This window comes from Bombyx mandarina, chromosome 07 (assembly GCF_030267445.1).
Source record: "Bombyx mandarina strain Sakado chromosome 07, ASM3026744v2".
In the NCBI taxonomy this organism is placed as follows: domain Eukaryota; kingdom Metazoa; phylum Arthropoda; class Insecta; order Lepidoptera; family Bombycidae; genus Bombyx; species Bombyx mandarina.
In genome coordinates this window covers 12,077,462-12,094,604 of record NC_143214.1, presented here as the reverse complement: position 1 = coordinate 12,094,604, position 17,143 = coordinate 12,077,462, and the positions used below count along the sequence as shown (strand labels likewise).

At 39.4% G+C, this 17,143-nt stretch overlaps 1 protein-coding gene across 1 annotated transcript; it reads left to right on the top strand.

Annotated features, from left to right (window-relative positions):
* Positions 1–1,316: 1,316 nt before the first annotated feature.
* On the top strand, positions 1,317–4,561 carry LOC114243255 (uncharacterized). Its single transcript, XM_089728798.1, has one exon. The coding sequence runs from the start codon at positions 1,460–1,462 to the stop codon at positions 2,618–2,620; it is 1,161 nt and encodes a 386-aa protein (XP_089584924.1). The 5' UTR covers positions 1,317–1,459; the 3' UTR covers positions 2,621–4,561.
* The last annotated feature ends 12,582 nt before the right edge of the window (positions 4,562–17,143 follow it).

Below are 17,143 nucleotides of genomic sequence, written 5' to 3'. Positions count from 1 at the left end.
TGAGAGGCTATTTCAGCGTAACCCTAACTTTTGTAGGTGAGCTCACGGGGCTCAAACCTGATGACGTTGCTAACACGAACCCTAGCAAGAGCCGTGCTTCGCAGAATCTACCACCGGATCGGAAACGCGACCCACTAAGAAGATCCGGCGAGAAACTCAGTGGGCTGTGTCTGAGAGTTAATTTACTCGTCGAGCCCTTCGTCGTAAGCGACGGGTTCGACGAGAACGGTGACCGGTGCTTGAAGTACCTAGAAGCACCGTTAGTGGATCGGGAGGATCCGAGATGACGTATTTTGGGCGACGTCGACTGCTTTCCATTCTGTCCGCAGGATCGGGAATGTAGTTACCGGCGGCCACGACGAGAGGGTTCTCGTGTCGTGCCGCTTTATCGAAGTGGCGCATCGACGCCGACTGTAGATACTTACTGATGGACTCTAAGTCCAGGTCGTCATGGAGGTCGACGTTCCTAACGAACCACGGGGCTCCGACGGCTATCCTGCAAAAACGGGATTGAATAATTTGGAATAATTTTAAGTGAGTGCGGGCCGCGTGAGCGAACACTACACTTGCATAGGTCATGACGGGGCGTATGCAAGTTTTGTAGAGTGTCACCTTATTTCTAAGGGACATTTTACTTCGCCTACATATCATCGGGTAGAGACGTCCTAGAATGAAGGCGGCACGGTCGCGTACCGTCTTGATGTCAGGGCGGAATGTCATCCTACTGTCGAGGGTGACGCCTAAATATTTGACCTTCGGGGCCCACGGTATGGGCTGGTCGAACATCGTGATTGGGCGAATGGCGGGGGCGGAGGTGTAACGCGCCTAGTCGGGAGGGGGATGCTCAGCGTGGTGTTCGGAGGGCGACCCCTTTTGAAGAGCACCGCTGTGCTTTTCGTGGGGTTGATGTCGATGCGCCACTTCCGGAACCACTGTCCCATGGTGGTAGCTGCGGTCTGAAGTCGTCGATGAAGCAACACCTTCTTCCTACACGAGTAGTAGATGGCGGTGTCATCGGCGAAAAGCGCCAGATGGGTCTCCGGAGACCGGGACCGACCATTGATATACAAACTAAATAGTAACGGAGAGAGGGCGGAGCCTTGCGGGACTCCGGCTGTGACGTGACGGGGCCGGGAACGCGTTCCCTCGACTCGATATCGGAACGAACGGTTCGACAAGTAGTCTCGTATGATGAGCACGAGTCTGTCTGGCACTCCCATGATATACAGTTTGTATATCAAACAGTTGTGCCAGACTTTGTCGAACGCCTTCGCTATATCGAAGAAGAGGGCTCCTGTCGGGATGGGTTACACGAGATCTCGACGATAATGCCGATATATTTGGGTGGAGCCAGCAGCAGAAACTCATTATAGCGCGACGATGTTTAGCTGGAACAGCATAATTATGGCTAAAAACCGAAAAAACTTTCAGAAGTTACGAAGAACTAAAAGTGGCTTTGATGAAGGAATTCCCTGAGGTGATAAACAGTAAACAAATGCATGAGACAATGAGCAGACGGAAAAAACAACCCAACGAGTCGTTTTATCAATATATGCTCGTAATGAAAGAACTCGGAAAAAGAGCTAAGTTTTCGGATTACGTCGCGATTCAGTATATAATCGACGGAATATCAGACTATGAATCTAACAAGTCGTTATTTTACGGGGTTACGTCGTATTCTGTGCTCAAGGAGAAATTAGTATTATATGAAAGTTTCAAAGAGAAGTCCAAAAAAAGTGTTGATACCATGAGACGAGGTCAGCGAGACGCGGCGGTAGTGCCTAGGATGAAGACGGAACCTGTGCCAACGCAGGTTCATCGATGTTACAATTGTGGTGAAATAGGGCACCTATCTAGTTCCTGCCGCAGAGGTATCAAATGCTTCAAGTGCAACAGGTTCGGGCACAAGGGTACGGAGTGCCGCGCATCACAAGGTATGGAAGCTAAAAAAGCATCAAATAATTATGGAGGAGGTGATAAACAAGATCGGCGATCTATGTTTGTTCGACAGCAGGAGGACGACGAGAAGAACGAGAACGAACTATACGAACGTGAGCAATGCGATTTAAATGAACAAGTGAGTGAAATGCCAAATTTTAGTTGTCAACAACTAAATCATATTGTTTCGTCAAATTTATTGAATGTAAACAAACCTGATTCTATAAACATGAGTGTAAAATCAGTAAAAGTTGGTAACTATGTGACTAATTGTTTAATTGACACAGGTAGCGACTTAAATTTAATAACTTTTGATTTGTTTACAAAACTAAAATGCGAGTACATACCAGAAAAAATGTTGCTTACTGGGTTAGGAAGTTCTAAAGTATTTTCGATTGGTAAGTTCGACACAGATTTAACTATTGACAGTCACAGATATAGTATTAATTTGTATATTGTACCTACAGGTGGGATACCGTATGATGTAATACTGGGTCAACAATTTTTAGTAAATACTATCACAGTTATTGACAAGGGTATGGTTGAGGTCAGGCCTCCTTGTTATGACATTTCGTATCAAAATGCTATCTGTCTATCTTCCAGTAGTGATGACCAGTGTACAGCGGTGAGGGAAATTATTGACAGTTACACACCTTTGAAGACTAAAGATGTGCATCTTTAGTCTATCAGGCTGAAGATTGTGTTGAAAGATGATGTACCAGTTTCACAAAGACCAAGACGACTAACCATCACTGAAGAACAGTTAGTTAAGCAGCATGTTGATGCATTGAGCAGAAACATACTTTTTGCTGATATCGAGTTACATGCAAGAGTGAAGAAGGCTCAAGCAGATGACGAAAGTTTGAAGGTTATCAGAAAAATCTTAGAAGAAAATGAATATGAAGATTATTTCCTTGAGAATGGAGTTATTTACAAGGGTATAGAAAAGAAGTTGGTGTTACCTGAGATACTGGATATGGAAGTTATTAAGAAAGCACATTGTACAGGACACTTTGGTAAAAAGAAGATAAGGGATATTATAGAAAAATATTACTTTATTACTAAATTGGATAGCAAAATTGAAAAAGTAATTTCTACATGTGTACCATGTCTATTAGCAAGCAGGAAGTCTGGAAAGAAGGAAGGTTTGTTAAATCCAATAGAAAAAGGAGAATTACCACTGGATACTCTTCACTGTGATCACCTAGGACCCTTAGATGCAACTAAGAAAATGTATAACTACATACTTACTATAATCGATGGATTTACAAAGTTTGTATGGATTTATCCAGTCAAGACTGTAACAGCAAAAGAAACTGTAGAAAAATTGAGATTACATCAAAAGGATTTTGGCAACCCGCGGAGGATTATCACTGACCGAGGTACAGCATTCACAGGCAGCGAGTTCCGAGAATATTGTGAAGAAGAAGACATCGAACATGTTACAATCACTACTGGAATACCTCGTGGAAATGGCCAAGTAGAACGCATGAACAGTATTATTATTTCTGCTTTGACAAAGATGTGTATTGAAGAACCTGGTCACTGGTACAAATATACAAGCAAACTACAACAAGTGATAAACAGCACATAGCAGCGGGCAATCTGTACTACACCATTCGAGCTGTTAACAGGAGTGAAACTTAAACTGAAAGAAGAAGTATCAATTTTAGAATATTTAGAAGAAGAAAATATATTGCAATTTATGAATAGGAGAGAAGAAGCACGAAGAGAAGCCAAAGCTCAAATTTTAAGAATGCAAGAGGAGAATAGAAAGACTTATAATAAACGACGTAAAGTAGGAGAAATGTACAAGGTTGGAGATCTTGTAGCTATTCAAAGGACACAATTTGGGAACGCCCTAAAATTGAAACCTAAATTTTATGGACCATATCGCATCACTAGGGAAATGGGGAAAGGTCGATATGAGGTCGAAAAAATAGACAGAAGCAAAGATGGGCCAGTACGAACTACATCAGCATTAGATTTCATGAAGAGGTGGCCTTGACTCAATCCAATTCTAGTCTGAGCGTTTAAGTGCATTGTAACACTACCCTGTTTGTTTATTTTAGGTTGATCTAGTATTTACATTGCTCATTTTGTTATTGAATAAGTAACTGTGAATAATTATCATGCATTGCTGTACTCTGTGTATTGTAACTTGTTTGCCTCTAAACTGATAGTTTAAACCTACTGTTTTTGTTGTGTTATGTACTAAGTAAGAGTAATTACTATTTGTTTTTATTAGCTGTGTGCAGAGTATAGCATGATTGTTTGTAATAGGTAGTATAGAGTTTAACTAAAAATATTTTTGTAGCGTTATTATTGTGTAAAACGTTTAAAAAAAAAAAATAGCATAGTAGTAGTATTAGGTACATTAAGATAAAGTTAGAGATTTTATTTTTGTTATTTTTGTTTTTAATTCATAAGAATTATTTTGTTATTTCAGTACTTTCAGTCTGAGGCCAGACTGATGTGCAGGAAGGCCGAGTTGTAGGATTTAATTATTACTAACATTTCTAATTATTGTAAAACATTTCTGAACGAGTGAAAGGATTCTGAACGCATGATGTGTGAAAGGGACGGATGTGGCTCTAGCTCTTTCTCTCGCACGACGCCGCCATTAAGAGAAAGACGTGTTTGATGTGCTCTTTAAGAAATTAAATAAAAGGTATAGTTAAACCCAAGAAATAGTGATTTCATTTAGACCCACACCTACATATATATCGATTATAATAAAGCGAGATTGTACCCTAATAAGTACATTCATGGTTACTCTAGTTTCAGCTTCGTATGAATTCACGGCCGCTACGAGAGTCCGTACAGGAATATCGTAGTTCGGGTTAATGTGAAAATAATTAACCGATTTTTTAGCAGACGTTCCACTGTTAACTGGGAGATTGCGTGTTGATTTCACTAGCTAGATGTTTGGAGTTCAGAAATATTGAAAAAATAATATTTAAAAAAAAACTAACAAAATATGCTTTTATAGACAATACAATTAAAAAATAAAAAATAAATTTTAATAAATTTGAATTAAAAATAGTGTAAGAAAAATGATTTTATTGTAAAAAAAGCGTGGGGTGCTTTTCAGGATATTATCAAAATAATCCTTATATCTATCTGTTCAGAAAATATTTATAACTACTGATACCATGTACCCAACGCTTTTTTTACAATAAAATCATTTTGTCTTACACTATTTTGAATTCAAATTTATTAAAATTAATTTTCTATTTTTTAGTTGTACTGTCTATAAAAGTGTATTTTGTTAGTTTTTTAAACTATTATTTATTTTTAATTTTTTAGTTGAATTTCAATTTTTTCAATATTTTTTATTGAATTGTCATGGGTCCTTAATAAGTATACCAAATTTCGAGCTAATTCAATGTTTTGAAGTTGGTCAAAATCAAGTTCAAAGATTCCGTTACAAACATACATATACGTCTGAAGCTAATAAAAGCGTATTAAAAACTAGTATGGTTGTGTTAGACTATGATACATGTTCAGACGGGAAAGTATCTGCCTACTTTTGCAGGAAATATCAACCCGCTGAGTTTCTCGCTGAATCATCTCAGTGGGCCGCGATTTCGATCCGGTGGTAGATTCTGAGAAGCACTAGTTTTAATTGGGAGTGCTCTAAGGAATTGTTTTTCTATCATCTCGTTTTTACCACCGCACCGCCTGCCACCGGAGCAGAATTCATCCATACTACCTGGAGCCAATGCGTTCATCCATAGTGCGATTCCAGAGATCTTTTTGCCACGTACCATCCGGCTTTAGAATGAGCTCCCCTCCACGGTGTTCCCCGAGCGCTATGACATGTCCTTCTTCAAACGAGGCTTGTGGAGAGTACTTAACGGTAGGCAGCGGCTTGGCTTTGCCCCTGGCATTGCTGAGGTCCATGGGCGACGGTTACCATTCACCATCAGGTGGACCGTATACCTCGTCTGCCTACAAAGGCAATAAAAAAATTGAAGATATAAACAAGTTTATTTTTAAAATTCGTTTGGAAATTTCAATAAAATTAATCGAAATTCCTTTCAAAATCAGTCTTATTGTCAAAAAACGATAATGGATTAACATCTTTATGTTAGGGGTGATTAATGTATAAATTCGTTTGGTATCGCTAGACATTGCTAGGCAGTAAGTATAGTTCAAAACCAGCCGGGTGAATTTTATTCATTCATTTATTGTTTGCACGGTGTGACCGAACTGCACCGTTAGCCGCTCGACTACCTACAGTTTCTATGTCGTGCGGTCTAAATCATAAGCAGAAGCGATAATGTTCATATCTTTCAGTTTTGGTCCCTAGTCAAAGCGGCATTTCAGGTTTGCATGAGTGTACCAGGCTCACCATAAGCCGGGAAAAGTCGCGAATGCTCTGATATCTGCCTATAACAACGATACTGACTGACGAACACGACCGCTCTGACAAGAGTGATATGACAAAGAAAGTCGTATAATGAATATTGCCATCGAAATTCCAGTCATCACAAAAATCTTAAAAGGCAATATTGTGCTTAACTGGCCCTACCACAGGGGTATCTTCCGTTTCAGTGGATTGTCGCTACATGGGAATGGTGCGGTCCAAAGCACGCTGTTGCCGCGAGGTGTCGCAACCTTTCTTTTGAGGCAGCGCATGTTGTAATGAGGCGCCTCTATAGGGCTTACAGACGAAGGGTTTGCCGCTGATTATGGCTGGCGATGTGACCTCCGCGAGCGTGGAGGATGGGAGCAGTGACGGAAGTGGGGACGACGCATATTAAAAACGGCGGAGAACGAGTTAAAGTGGGTAGTTTGAAAAAAACAAACAAGTTAGGCGAGTCAGTTTATAGTGAGCATATCATCGTCATCATTTTTGCTTATTACCCTCTGCTGGGGTGTAGGGCTCGAATCAAATCCTTCCATTTACATCGGTCTTGGGCAGTCTGTTCTAGTGAGCATAAAGTTAAAAAAAATTAAAAGTGGAATTACAGATAAATGAGCACAGAATTAAGTAAGCTACTGCAGTATTTCCTGGCTGTTGGAAGTTTTCATAAGACAAGAAACTGAAAGTCATCAATTAATTGGTACAATGAAAAAAACGCTAAAGATTTAATTTTATACCACCGTAAGAATAACTGGAGCATATCGTTATTCCAGGCATCGATCATTTAGCATCCCCCTGTGAATACGACTCCGGGAAGTCCTCGCTTCAATGTTACTATGTTAGAAAAATAAATGTTGCCATTTTTAAAAAAAACGTATTCTAAGTAATTAAAATTTAGATTCATGTACATTTTTGGCGGAGATCAGACTTCACCGCGTCCCACTTACAACAAGAAAGTGTTTTATAATCTTTTGGTAGCCGAAAGTGCTCTGAGAATTTTTCGAGAGATGTTTTTCAATTCGCCTACATACCCGACCCAGTAGACCGAATGGTAAACCGTCGACGTCGCCCAAAGCACGTCATTACGGATCCTCCTGATCCATTAACGGTGCTTTTAGGCACCACAAGCACCGGTCACCGTCCTCGTCGAAGCCGTCGCTTGCGACGAAGGGCTCTACGAGCGAACTAACCCATAGACACAGACCACTGAGTTTCTCGCCGGATCTTCTCAGTGGGTCGCGTTTCCGATCCGGTGGTAGATTCTGCGAAGCACTGCTCTTGCTAGGGTCAGTGTTAGCAACTCTCCGGTTTGAGCCTCGTGAGCTTACCTACAAACGTTAGGATGAAGCTGAAATAGCCTCTCAAGGCTATCAGCATAGGTAGAAAAAAGAAAAAAAAATTTTTTTGAAGAAGAACATGTCATAGCTCTAGGGAAACACCATAGAGGGGAGCTCATTCCAAAGCCGAATGGTACAATGTTACGAGTTAAAAAATATATCTGAAAAGGCATTAAGCATTCCGTCCGAAATAAAAACAAAACTAAAGCGATCCTACACAACTAATTCTTCAAAGGATAAAACTACGCACATTCTCCCTGCTAGTGTACTTGGATAGTTTATCGGCATCAATAGTTGGTGAGGCCACCGAACTCGCTAACTTCCCACAGTTTTCGAGTTTCCGTAGATATTTTGACACGCGCACCGAATCCCGAAGATTCGTGGATCCAGGGAAATGCACAAAGGATTTTTCTACACGTACTGGCATCTTCGAATCTAAATTGAATGTTATGGCTTCGTTGTAATTGTTCCCGCGTCTCAATGGAGTCTACAGTTTTGTACGATTGCTGTTAGTAATTCAGCGGAAATTTCTGGTCAAGTACAATCTATATATATAAAAATGAATTGCTGTTTGTTAGTCTCGCTGACTCGAGAACGGCTGAACCGATTTGGCTAATTTTGGTCTTGAATTATTTGTGAAGTCCAGAGAAGGTTTAAAAGATAGATAGATAAATATGAAAATGCTCGGAATTAAACAAAAATAACAATTTTGGTTTTCCTTTGATGTGTCCCCCGTCGCGTCGGACGGATTCCGTTTGTTTGTTTTAAGTTTATTTTATACAAAAGTTTAGGTCTTTTATTTATCGATTGAGGCACTACGAAGTCTGTCGGGTCAGCTAATTTAGAATATTATATGATCAGACGGCTAATAGGACAGAAATATCCACTAGTGGAGACCACGACAAGCGCAGTGTGTGATGGCTACCCACCAGATAGACCGACGACCTAGTAAAAATCGCTAAGGCACGTAGGTTGTCGTCGTGGCCTAAAGGTTAAGACGTCCGGTGCATTCGTATGCATCGATGCAATGGTGTTCGAATTCCGCAGGCGGGTACCAATTTTTCTTACGAAATGCGTACTTAACAAATGTTCATGATTGACTTCCACGGTGAAGGAATAACACGTAAACTAATCTATACTTCGAACTGTCGATGCTAATCTATACTATCTATACTTCTATACTAATATTAAAGAGGAAAGATTTGTTTGTTTGTTTGCATTGAATAGGCTCCGAAACTACTGTATCGATTTGAAAAATTCTTTCACTGTTTGGAAGCTACACTATTCCCGAGTGACATAAGCTATAATTTAAAAAAAATTAATCGGATCCTTCCTAAAACTCCAATAATGTAACCCAAGGTGTAAAAAAATTACCTAAAATATTCTTTACATCGCGTGCCCTGCGAAAACTATTGACGATAGAATAAAATAATGTACCACGACTTTGTAGAACACATTATTATTTACAAAAAGTGTCGCGACAGCATATGTTTAACTATTATAGTTATGTCGCAATAAGTGTTCTTTTATTTAAAAAATAAAACAACGTCGAATATCATTGAAATTTTTGATAAAGACAAGACCTGAGCGGACCCGGAGCGGGCCGCTTGTATCAAATAAACAGGAATCTCTCTATTATTATTTTTTTCTTGAAATATATTGATCAAAAGTAGAATTAGAGTTAGGTCAATTTATAAATACGTTAACGATTTTTACGACGGTTACAAAATCCAAATGTTAGCCGGAGCGGGCCGCTAGTCGTGTAATAAAAATCAAACCCGCAAAATTATAATTTGCATAATTACTGGTGGCAGGACCTCTTGTAGGTCCGCACGGGTAGGTACCACCACCCTGCCTATTTCTGCCGTGAAGTAGTAATGCTTTTCGGTTTGAAGGGCGGGGCAGCTGTTGTAACTATACTGAGACCTTAGAACTCATATCTCAAGGTAGATAGCGACACTTACGTTGTAGATTTCTATGGGCTCCAGTAACCCCTTAAGACCAGGTAGGTTGTGAGCTCGTTCACCCATCTAAGCAAGAACAAAAAAAAAGATCCAGCGTTAAAAGCAAGTTAAAAAACAAATTAGATTTATTTTGAACGAATGTTTACGGAAAGATCTGTAACGTAGAGGTCGTTTGTTTATTGAACGTTGCAACCGTGATCGAACCCGCGCCGTTGAGTCAACAAACCGCTCCGTAATAGTTTACTTTCAAATATCACTACCGTTTTTTTTTATAAACAACGCGATACAGTCGTGTGAAGAAGTGTTCTCATTATTTGCTTAATGCTTATTTTTAACCGACTTCAAAAAGGAGGAGGTCCTCAATTTGACTGTATGTTTTTTTATGTTTGTTACCTCGTAACTTTTGACTGGGTGAATCGATTTTGATGATTCTTTTTTTATTAGAAAGCTGACGCTTCCCATCTGGTCCCATTTAAATTAGTCAATTAGACTGATATTGGCATCCATGAGAAAATCATGTAAGTCTTAAATTTGCATTAAGTACGTGCGCGACAAATATGAATAACTCAATAACCCAATATCACGCCAACCGATTTCGATGATTATTGTTATTAATGTGTATTTATGTAGGAACGGAACGGAGTGATATGGAGGAATGACAGATATGGAGCATGACTGAGTGAGAGAGATAGGAGATGTCGTGTTAGGAAGTAAGAAAGGAGGCGAATGAATGCGAAACATCTAGATTATTGCATAAGCAACACGGGAGTTACTTTCCGGACGCGACGACGCTCAGACGCATTGTAACCCGGAAGACGAAAGACGTATGTAACTTAAGACGATATAATAAGACGAAATAAAGAATCGTGATTTTGTGTAGTGATTGAGTGTTTCTCTGGCCCACCCCGAATATAAAATCCCACATTTATTTGTTTTAAAATATATATATTTTTCTATTTGAAGTCAGTTTTTGTTAAAGCATGTCTATTTACAATTATGAATTTAGCAGTCTCTAATAGGTATAAAATACTGTTCTGACCAACTTCCCTGTGCTTGGTGATGCTGTTTCAAGCATATCGCGAATGATACATACCTAAAACGTAAAATGTGGGTTATTGTTCGCGACTGTACATGATCTTCACCAGGTGGGATGCATATAGAACACGCTTTTTGTAAAGTTGAATCTTTGTGTAGTGTGAAAAGAAAAACGAGATTTTTTATTGCTTAGTTGGATGGACGATCTCACGGTTAACCTGATATTAAGTGATTACCGGAGCCGGAGAGATTATAGGAGGACATCTACAACGTAAATGCCGCCACCCACCTTGAGATGATAGTTCTAAGATCTCAGTTTTTACAATACAACGGCTGCCCCATCCTTCAAATCGAAACGCATTACTGCTTCACGGCAGAAATAGGCAGGGTGGTGGTACCTACCCGCGCGGACTCACAAGAGGCCCTATCACCAGTAATTACGTAAATTATAATTTTGCGGGTTTGATTTTTGTTACACAATGTTATTCCTTCACCGTGGAAGTCAATCGTGAACATTTGTTAAGTACGTATTTCATTAGAAAAATTGGTACCCGCCTTGGATTCAAACGCTGGTGCATCGCTCAACACGAATGCACCGGACGTATTATCCTTTAGGCCACGACGACTTCAAAGCTTATCTCCGGCTATCGAATAATTCGCAATGAATTTTCACACTGAGGTAATGATGAATAAATATGTGAACAAGCCGATCTATGCGTCCATGAATTTTGTGAAATCCTTACAACAGCAAGAGATAACTGATCTTGTTTAGAAGTAAACATTGAACAAGATAAAAGTCCTTGTTTATTCTTCACAAATAAAATATTCTTTATCGAAAATTTGACACAGATCTATAGTTTTACTTTTGTCGTTGCATTTTTTGCCGCAATTTTTCCAAGTTTCTTTTGAAGATAGTAAATTAAGATAACCAAAAGCTGTTGTAAATGTTTTGACATCATAAGTGGTATCACCATTTTTTATTGCCTCTGTAGGCAGACGAGCATACGGCCTACCTGATGGTGAGTGGTTACCGCCGCACATAGACGTCAGAAATGTCAGGGGCAGAGCCAAGCCACTGCCTACCGTTTTGTGGTGTGGTCCTGTCGAGTGACATGGTCTGTTAGGGTTGTAAGCCTTGAAGACAGGCTCAAAATTTTGCGTAATAAGCACTTATTATGTGTTATCGACTGACTTCCGTGCTGATGGCATGACGAATTTGCTTAATAATCAATTGATTGACTTCCACGGTGAAGGAATAACATCGTGTAATAAAAATTAAACCCGCAAAATTATAATTTGCGTAATTATTGGTGGTAGGACCTCTTGTGAGCTCGCGCGGGTGGGTACCACCACCCTGCCTATTTCTGCCGTGAAGCAGTAATGCGTTTCGGTTTGAAGGGTGGGGCAGCCGTTGTGACTATAGGTATACTTGAGACCTTAGAACTTATATCTCAAGGTGGGTGGCGCATTTACGTTGTGGATGTCTATGGGCTCCAGTAACCACTTGACACCAGGTGGGCTGTGAGCTCGTCCACCCATCTAAGCAATAAAAAAAAAAGATTCGATCTATAAACGGGACTGTTTACATTAGACTATACACTTGTTTTTTTTTTTTAAATCACGTATAGTGACATTTTTAATCTTTAATTAATTAATTAATAATATTATAAAGAGGAAAGATTTGTTTGTTTGTTTGTTTCGAATAGGCTCCGAAACTACTGGACCGATTTGAAAAATTCTTTTTCCATTAGAAGCCGACATTGTCCCTGATGAACATAGGCTACTTTTTTTATTTTATTTTTATTTTTATTTTTTTGGTTTCATGTGTGTTTTAATGTTTCCGAAGCGAAGCGAGGGCGGGTCGCTAGTACCGTATAAAAATGACTTTTGTTTTGTAATATTTATATTTTAATCTGGAAATAATTATAACAAACGTATTAGTGTTTTTGGTTTGGCGGACCGACGGTTCTATGGCCATTACGATAAAGCGGCATGACACGAGAACACTCTCATCGTGGCCGCCTGTAACTAGATAGCCGATCCTGCGGACCCAATGGTAAACAGTCGACGTCGCCCAAAACACGTCATCTCGGATCCTCCCGATCTACTAACGGTGACTTAAGTACCCCAAGCACCGGTCGTCGGTCTCGTCGAACCCGTCGCTTGCGACGTAGGGCTCGGCGAGTAAATTAACCCTCAGACACAGCCCACCGAGTTTCTCGCCGGATCTTCTCAGTGGGTCGCGTTTCCGATCCGGTGGTAGATTCTGTGAAGAACAGCTCTTGCTAGGGTGTTAGCAACGACATCAGGTTTGAGCCCCGTGAACCCACCTACTAGCTCGGTGACGCTGATATGGTCTCCCTAGACCATCAGCTTAGGTAGGAACAAAAAAGTCGGTTCAAATGTAGTTATTTTTTTGAACGTTGTGTAATTAATATGCAAGATTATTTGCAACACGCTCCGCCGGTTACTATACGTTATCTATAGTGACGCAAATGCAACGATCATTTATGGAGTCACGGGACATTTTATTTTTTTATTGCTTAGATGGGTGGGCGACCTCACAGCCTACCTGGTGTTAAGTGGTCACTGGAGCCCATAGACATCTGCAAAGTAAATTCGCCACCCACCTTGAGATATAAGTTTTAAGGTCTCAAGTATAGTTATAACGGCTGCCCCACCCTTCAAACCGAAACGCATTACTGCTTCACGGCAGAAATAGGCAGGGTGATGGTACCCACCCGCGCGGACTCACAAGAGGTCCTACCACCAGTAAAGACGCAAATTATAAATTTGCGGGTTTCATTTTTATTACACGATGTTATTCCTTCACCGTGGAAGTCAATCGTGAACGTTTGTTGAGTACGTATTTCATTAGAAAAATTGGTACCCGCTTGAGATTCGAACACCGTTGCATCGCTCAACACGAATGCGCCGGGCGTCTTATCCGTTAGGCCACGACGACTTAATTATCCGATTTTATCTACAGGCGAGTAAATAAAATAAAATCTCGACTATGAATACAACACTAATAATTTAACTCGCACACATTTGTGTTCCGATGAATGTTCCATAACTTATAACGATTGTTTTGTTAACAACGAATATAAGGCTTGTTAGGAAGTATGCTCTTTTTGGCGCATCCGAAGACCGGGTTTGAGATTTTTAAATTGATCGCCTATGTGAACCTTGAGAAATAATGATGTCGCAACCATAATTATTTTATCGGCTATCGCGTGTGCTTAGTGCGAGTTTTTTAACGTTTTCGATAGCGTAAAAGTTAATTCAAATTTGTACGTACTTGAAACAGCGCCCCTAGCGGCAAACGTAGGCAAATTTTTCAACTACATACAAATTTGAGTTAACTTTTACGCTATCGAGAACGTTTAAAAACTCGCACTAAGCACATTGTTTGCTGGAACCGAAATCTCTCTTGTATCTTGAAAGAGAGCCTCACAACATGAGCTCTGTTCGCGTCTTTGTTTATTTTTACTTAATTTAATAGAAAAACTTTTTTTAGTGCGAAATAGTTAACGAAATAGTTTATTTATTAAAAAAGAAAACAATGAGTAATTGAAAAAGTATATTAATTAATTGTAATGAATATTATAAATGAAAACAATAAAAACAATTTCAGAGAACGAACTATCTTCTTTTATATTTTAAGTATGGCAATCGGTTTTTTGTTGCCAGGGAGGATTTTTTAAAAATAGTCAAATTCTAAAATCATGGTGGGCACAAATTATAATTTGCGTAATTACTGGTGGTAGGACCTCTTGTGAGTCCGCACGGGTAGGTACTACTGCCCCGCCTATTTCTGCCGTGAAGCAGTAATGTGTTTCGTTTTGAAGGGTGGGGCAGCCGTTGTGACTATACTGAGACCTTAGAACTATATCTCAAGGTTTGTGGCGCATTTACGTTGTAGATGTCTATGGGCTCCAGTAACCACTTAACACCAGGTGGGCTGCGAGCTCGTCCACACATCAATAGTCACACAAGTAATAAAAAAAAAAATTGTTATTATGTGGATAAGAGTGAGGGCAATGTCAGTAAGCGGTGAGAGCTTATAAAAACTTCAGTGGACTTTTTAGAAGAATCCGCGAAACCACGTCCAACGACTTTGTTTAAATTTTTTTTCATTTTTTTTTATTGCTTAGATGGGTGGACGAGCTCACAGCCCACCTAATGCTAAGTGGTTACTGGAGCCCATAGACATCTACATCTTTACCCACATTCGTACACTTTGACAAATGCTAAACGATTAACACGTCACAATTATTATATTACATGTTTACATCTAAGTGACTACTAAATTAACTATATAAAAAAAAATCACAAGACTACGCCTCTCACGTTCCCGCCAAAAGGTTCAACGAACTATGGTAACAATATAATTATTTATTTATACTGTGTAGTGGGTGGCAACATTAACTGGCAACATTATTCGTGCACGCTATGACGTATAGGTTCAAGAAGTAATTGAGGTTAGTTATAGAGCAAACCCATTAGAAACTTGAAGCTGCTTTCAGACTACACTATACCATAGTGTCATATAGTTTTTTTTTTTTTAAGTGATTTTATGACCTGGTAACTAAGACCTTTAAGTCATGTCTTATTTTAATTTATATTCTTATTTTTATGAAAAATGATAATATGGAGGGAAATGAAATGAGATGATATGGGATGAAATATAATCTTAGTAAAATGGTGGTCATTTACTAAGATTTTTTCAGTGGACTTTTTGGAGGATCCCGAGAAGTTGCGTCCGGCAGCTTTGTTTCATTTTTCCACATTTGTGCACTTTCACAGATATTAAACAGTTAATAAACCACCGTTATTACCCATTTAGAACTGAAGAAACACTAAATAGACAAAACAAAACAAATCACACAACTTCACTCCTCGCGTTCCCGCCAAAAAGTCTGTCATATAGTATATCAGCCTATACTTAACGAATAATTTAAAATAAAGTATACTGCGAACGTGTTCATAACAATATATGGTGCGCAATATTGTTGTGCTATGAGCTATATACTATATGCTATTTTTTTTTTTTTTTTTTTTTTATTGCTTAGATGGGTAGACGAGCTCACAGCCCACCTGGTGTTAAGTGGTTACTGGAGCCCATAGACATCTACAACGTAGACGCGCCACCCACCTTGAGATATAAGTTCTAAAGTCTCAGTATTGTTACAGCGGCTGCCCCACCCTTCAAACCGAAACGCATTACTGCTTCACGGCAGAAATAGGCAGGGCGGTGGTACCTATCCGCGCGGACTCACAAGTGGTCCTACCACCAGTAACTATTATATTTTAGCGTAGTCTGAAAGCAGCTTAAGGTCTATTTTTCTATTCTTTAATAATCTATTTCCTTTTTTTAGAGTATCAACATACCACCATATGTCGATGTTTAAAAAAACAAGGCAATTATTGTCCAAGTTGTATTTAAAGTGAATTAGTAATCTTGTGATTTTTATAAGTTTCAGTTTTGGCCATAGATATACATTTAAATTTTGGCGGGCTTTCTATCACTCGACCACAGATTATAACCTTTTCCCCCCTACCTATTCGCGGGTAGCCTAAGCGCCTATTCCAGCTACGTTGTGACTGATACGGGAGCTCATGGGACTTAACCCGAGAGAATGTGCTAAATTGGCCTTAGGAAGAGTAGTGTTTCGCAGAATCTACGACCAGATCGAAATCCCGACCCACTGAGAAGATCCGGCGAGAAACTCAGTGGGCTAAATAGGTAACAGTAACAATCGAAAAACGACTTAAAGAAAATAAAATGGGAATGTCAGCTAGTAGTAGAGGGGAAAGAAGTCGACTGAAGAAGACATGGAGTGTGTGAATGACGATATGAGAGAGAGAAGAGAGAGTGTTGAGATGACGGCTGGTAGAAGAGAATGTAAGAGAAAAATACTAGCTGTACTGACCCCACCTAGTGGGATAAGGTGAAGAAAAAGAAGAAGAATGTCAGTAATTCAATCCAAGTCAACTAAGTATGGATGGAATAAAGGATAACTTGAAAACTATAGGTCAGATCTTTTTAAAATTTAAATCCGACCACATTAGAAGCGTAGCGCATTCAAATGAAAAAGAATCTGCAAAATAAAAGAGCTAGCAGACATAAAAAATAATAATCGGAACAATGGCTTACGGTTGATGTTGGATATTTAGCCTCTAGGATGATGGGATGATAGATTTGAATAATCATATTCAATCGATACCAGTACTAAATAGGTAATCTCACACTTTAGTCCATGGGCAGCTTTAAAATTAATTCACTATTATTGCTATGTTTAAATCAACTATAAAAAATAATTATTACTTTAAGTAATGTAATGTTTACAGTCCCGCTAACTACTGACAAATTAACCTGTGGCAACGCTGCCAAGTTGGACACGCGTACCGGTAAAAGTTATTCCTTTGCTGAAATTTCCCCTGAAAATAGCAGCGTTATACTACGGTATGTTGAGTAAATTCAGTAAGCCTTG

Coding starts and splice junctions, on each gene's coding strand:
- LOC114243255 (XM_089728798.1), top strand. CDS start 1,460: ATGAAGGAATTCCCTGAGGTGATAAACAGTAAACAAATGCATGAGACA.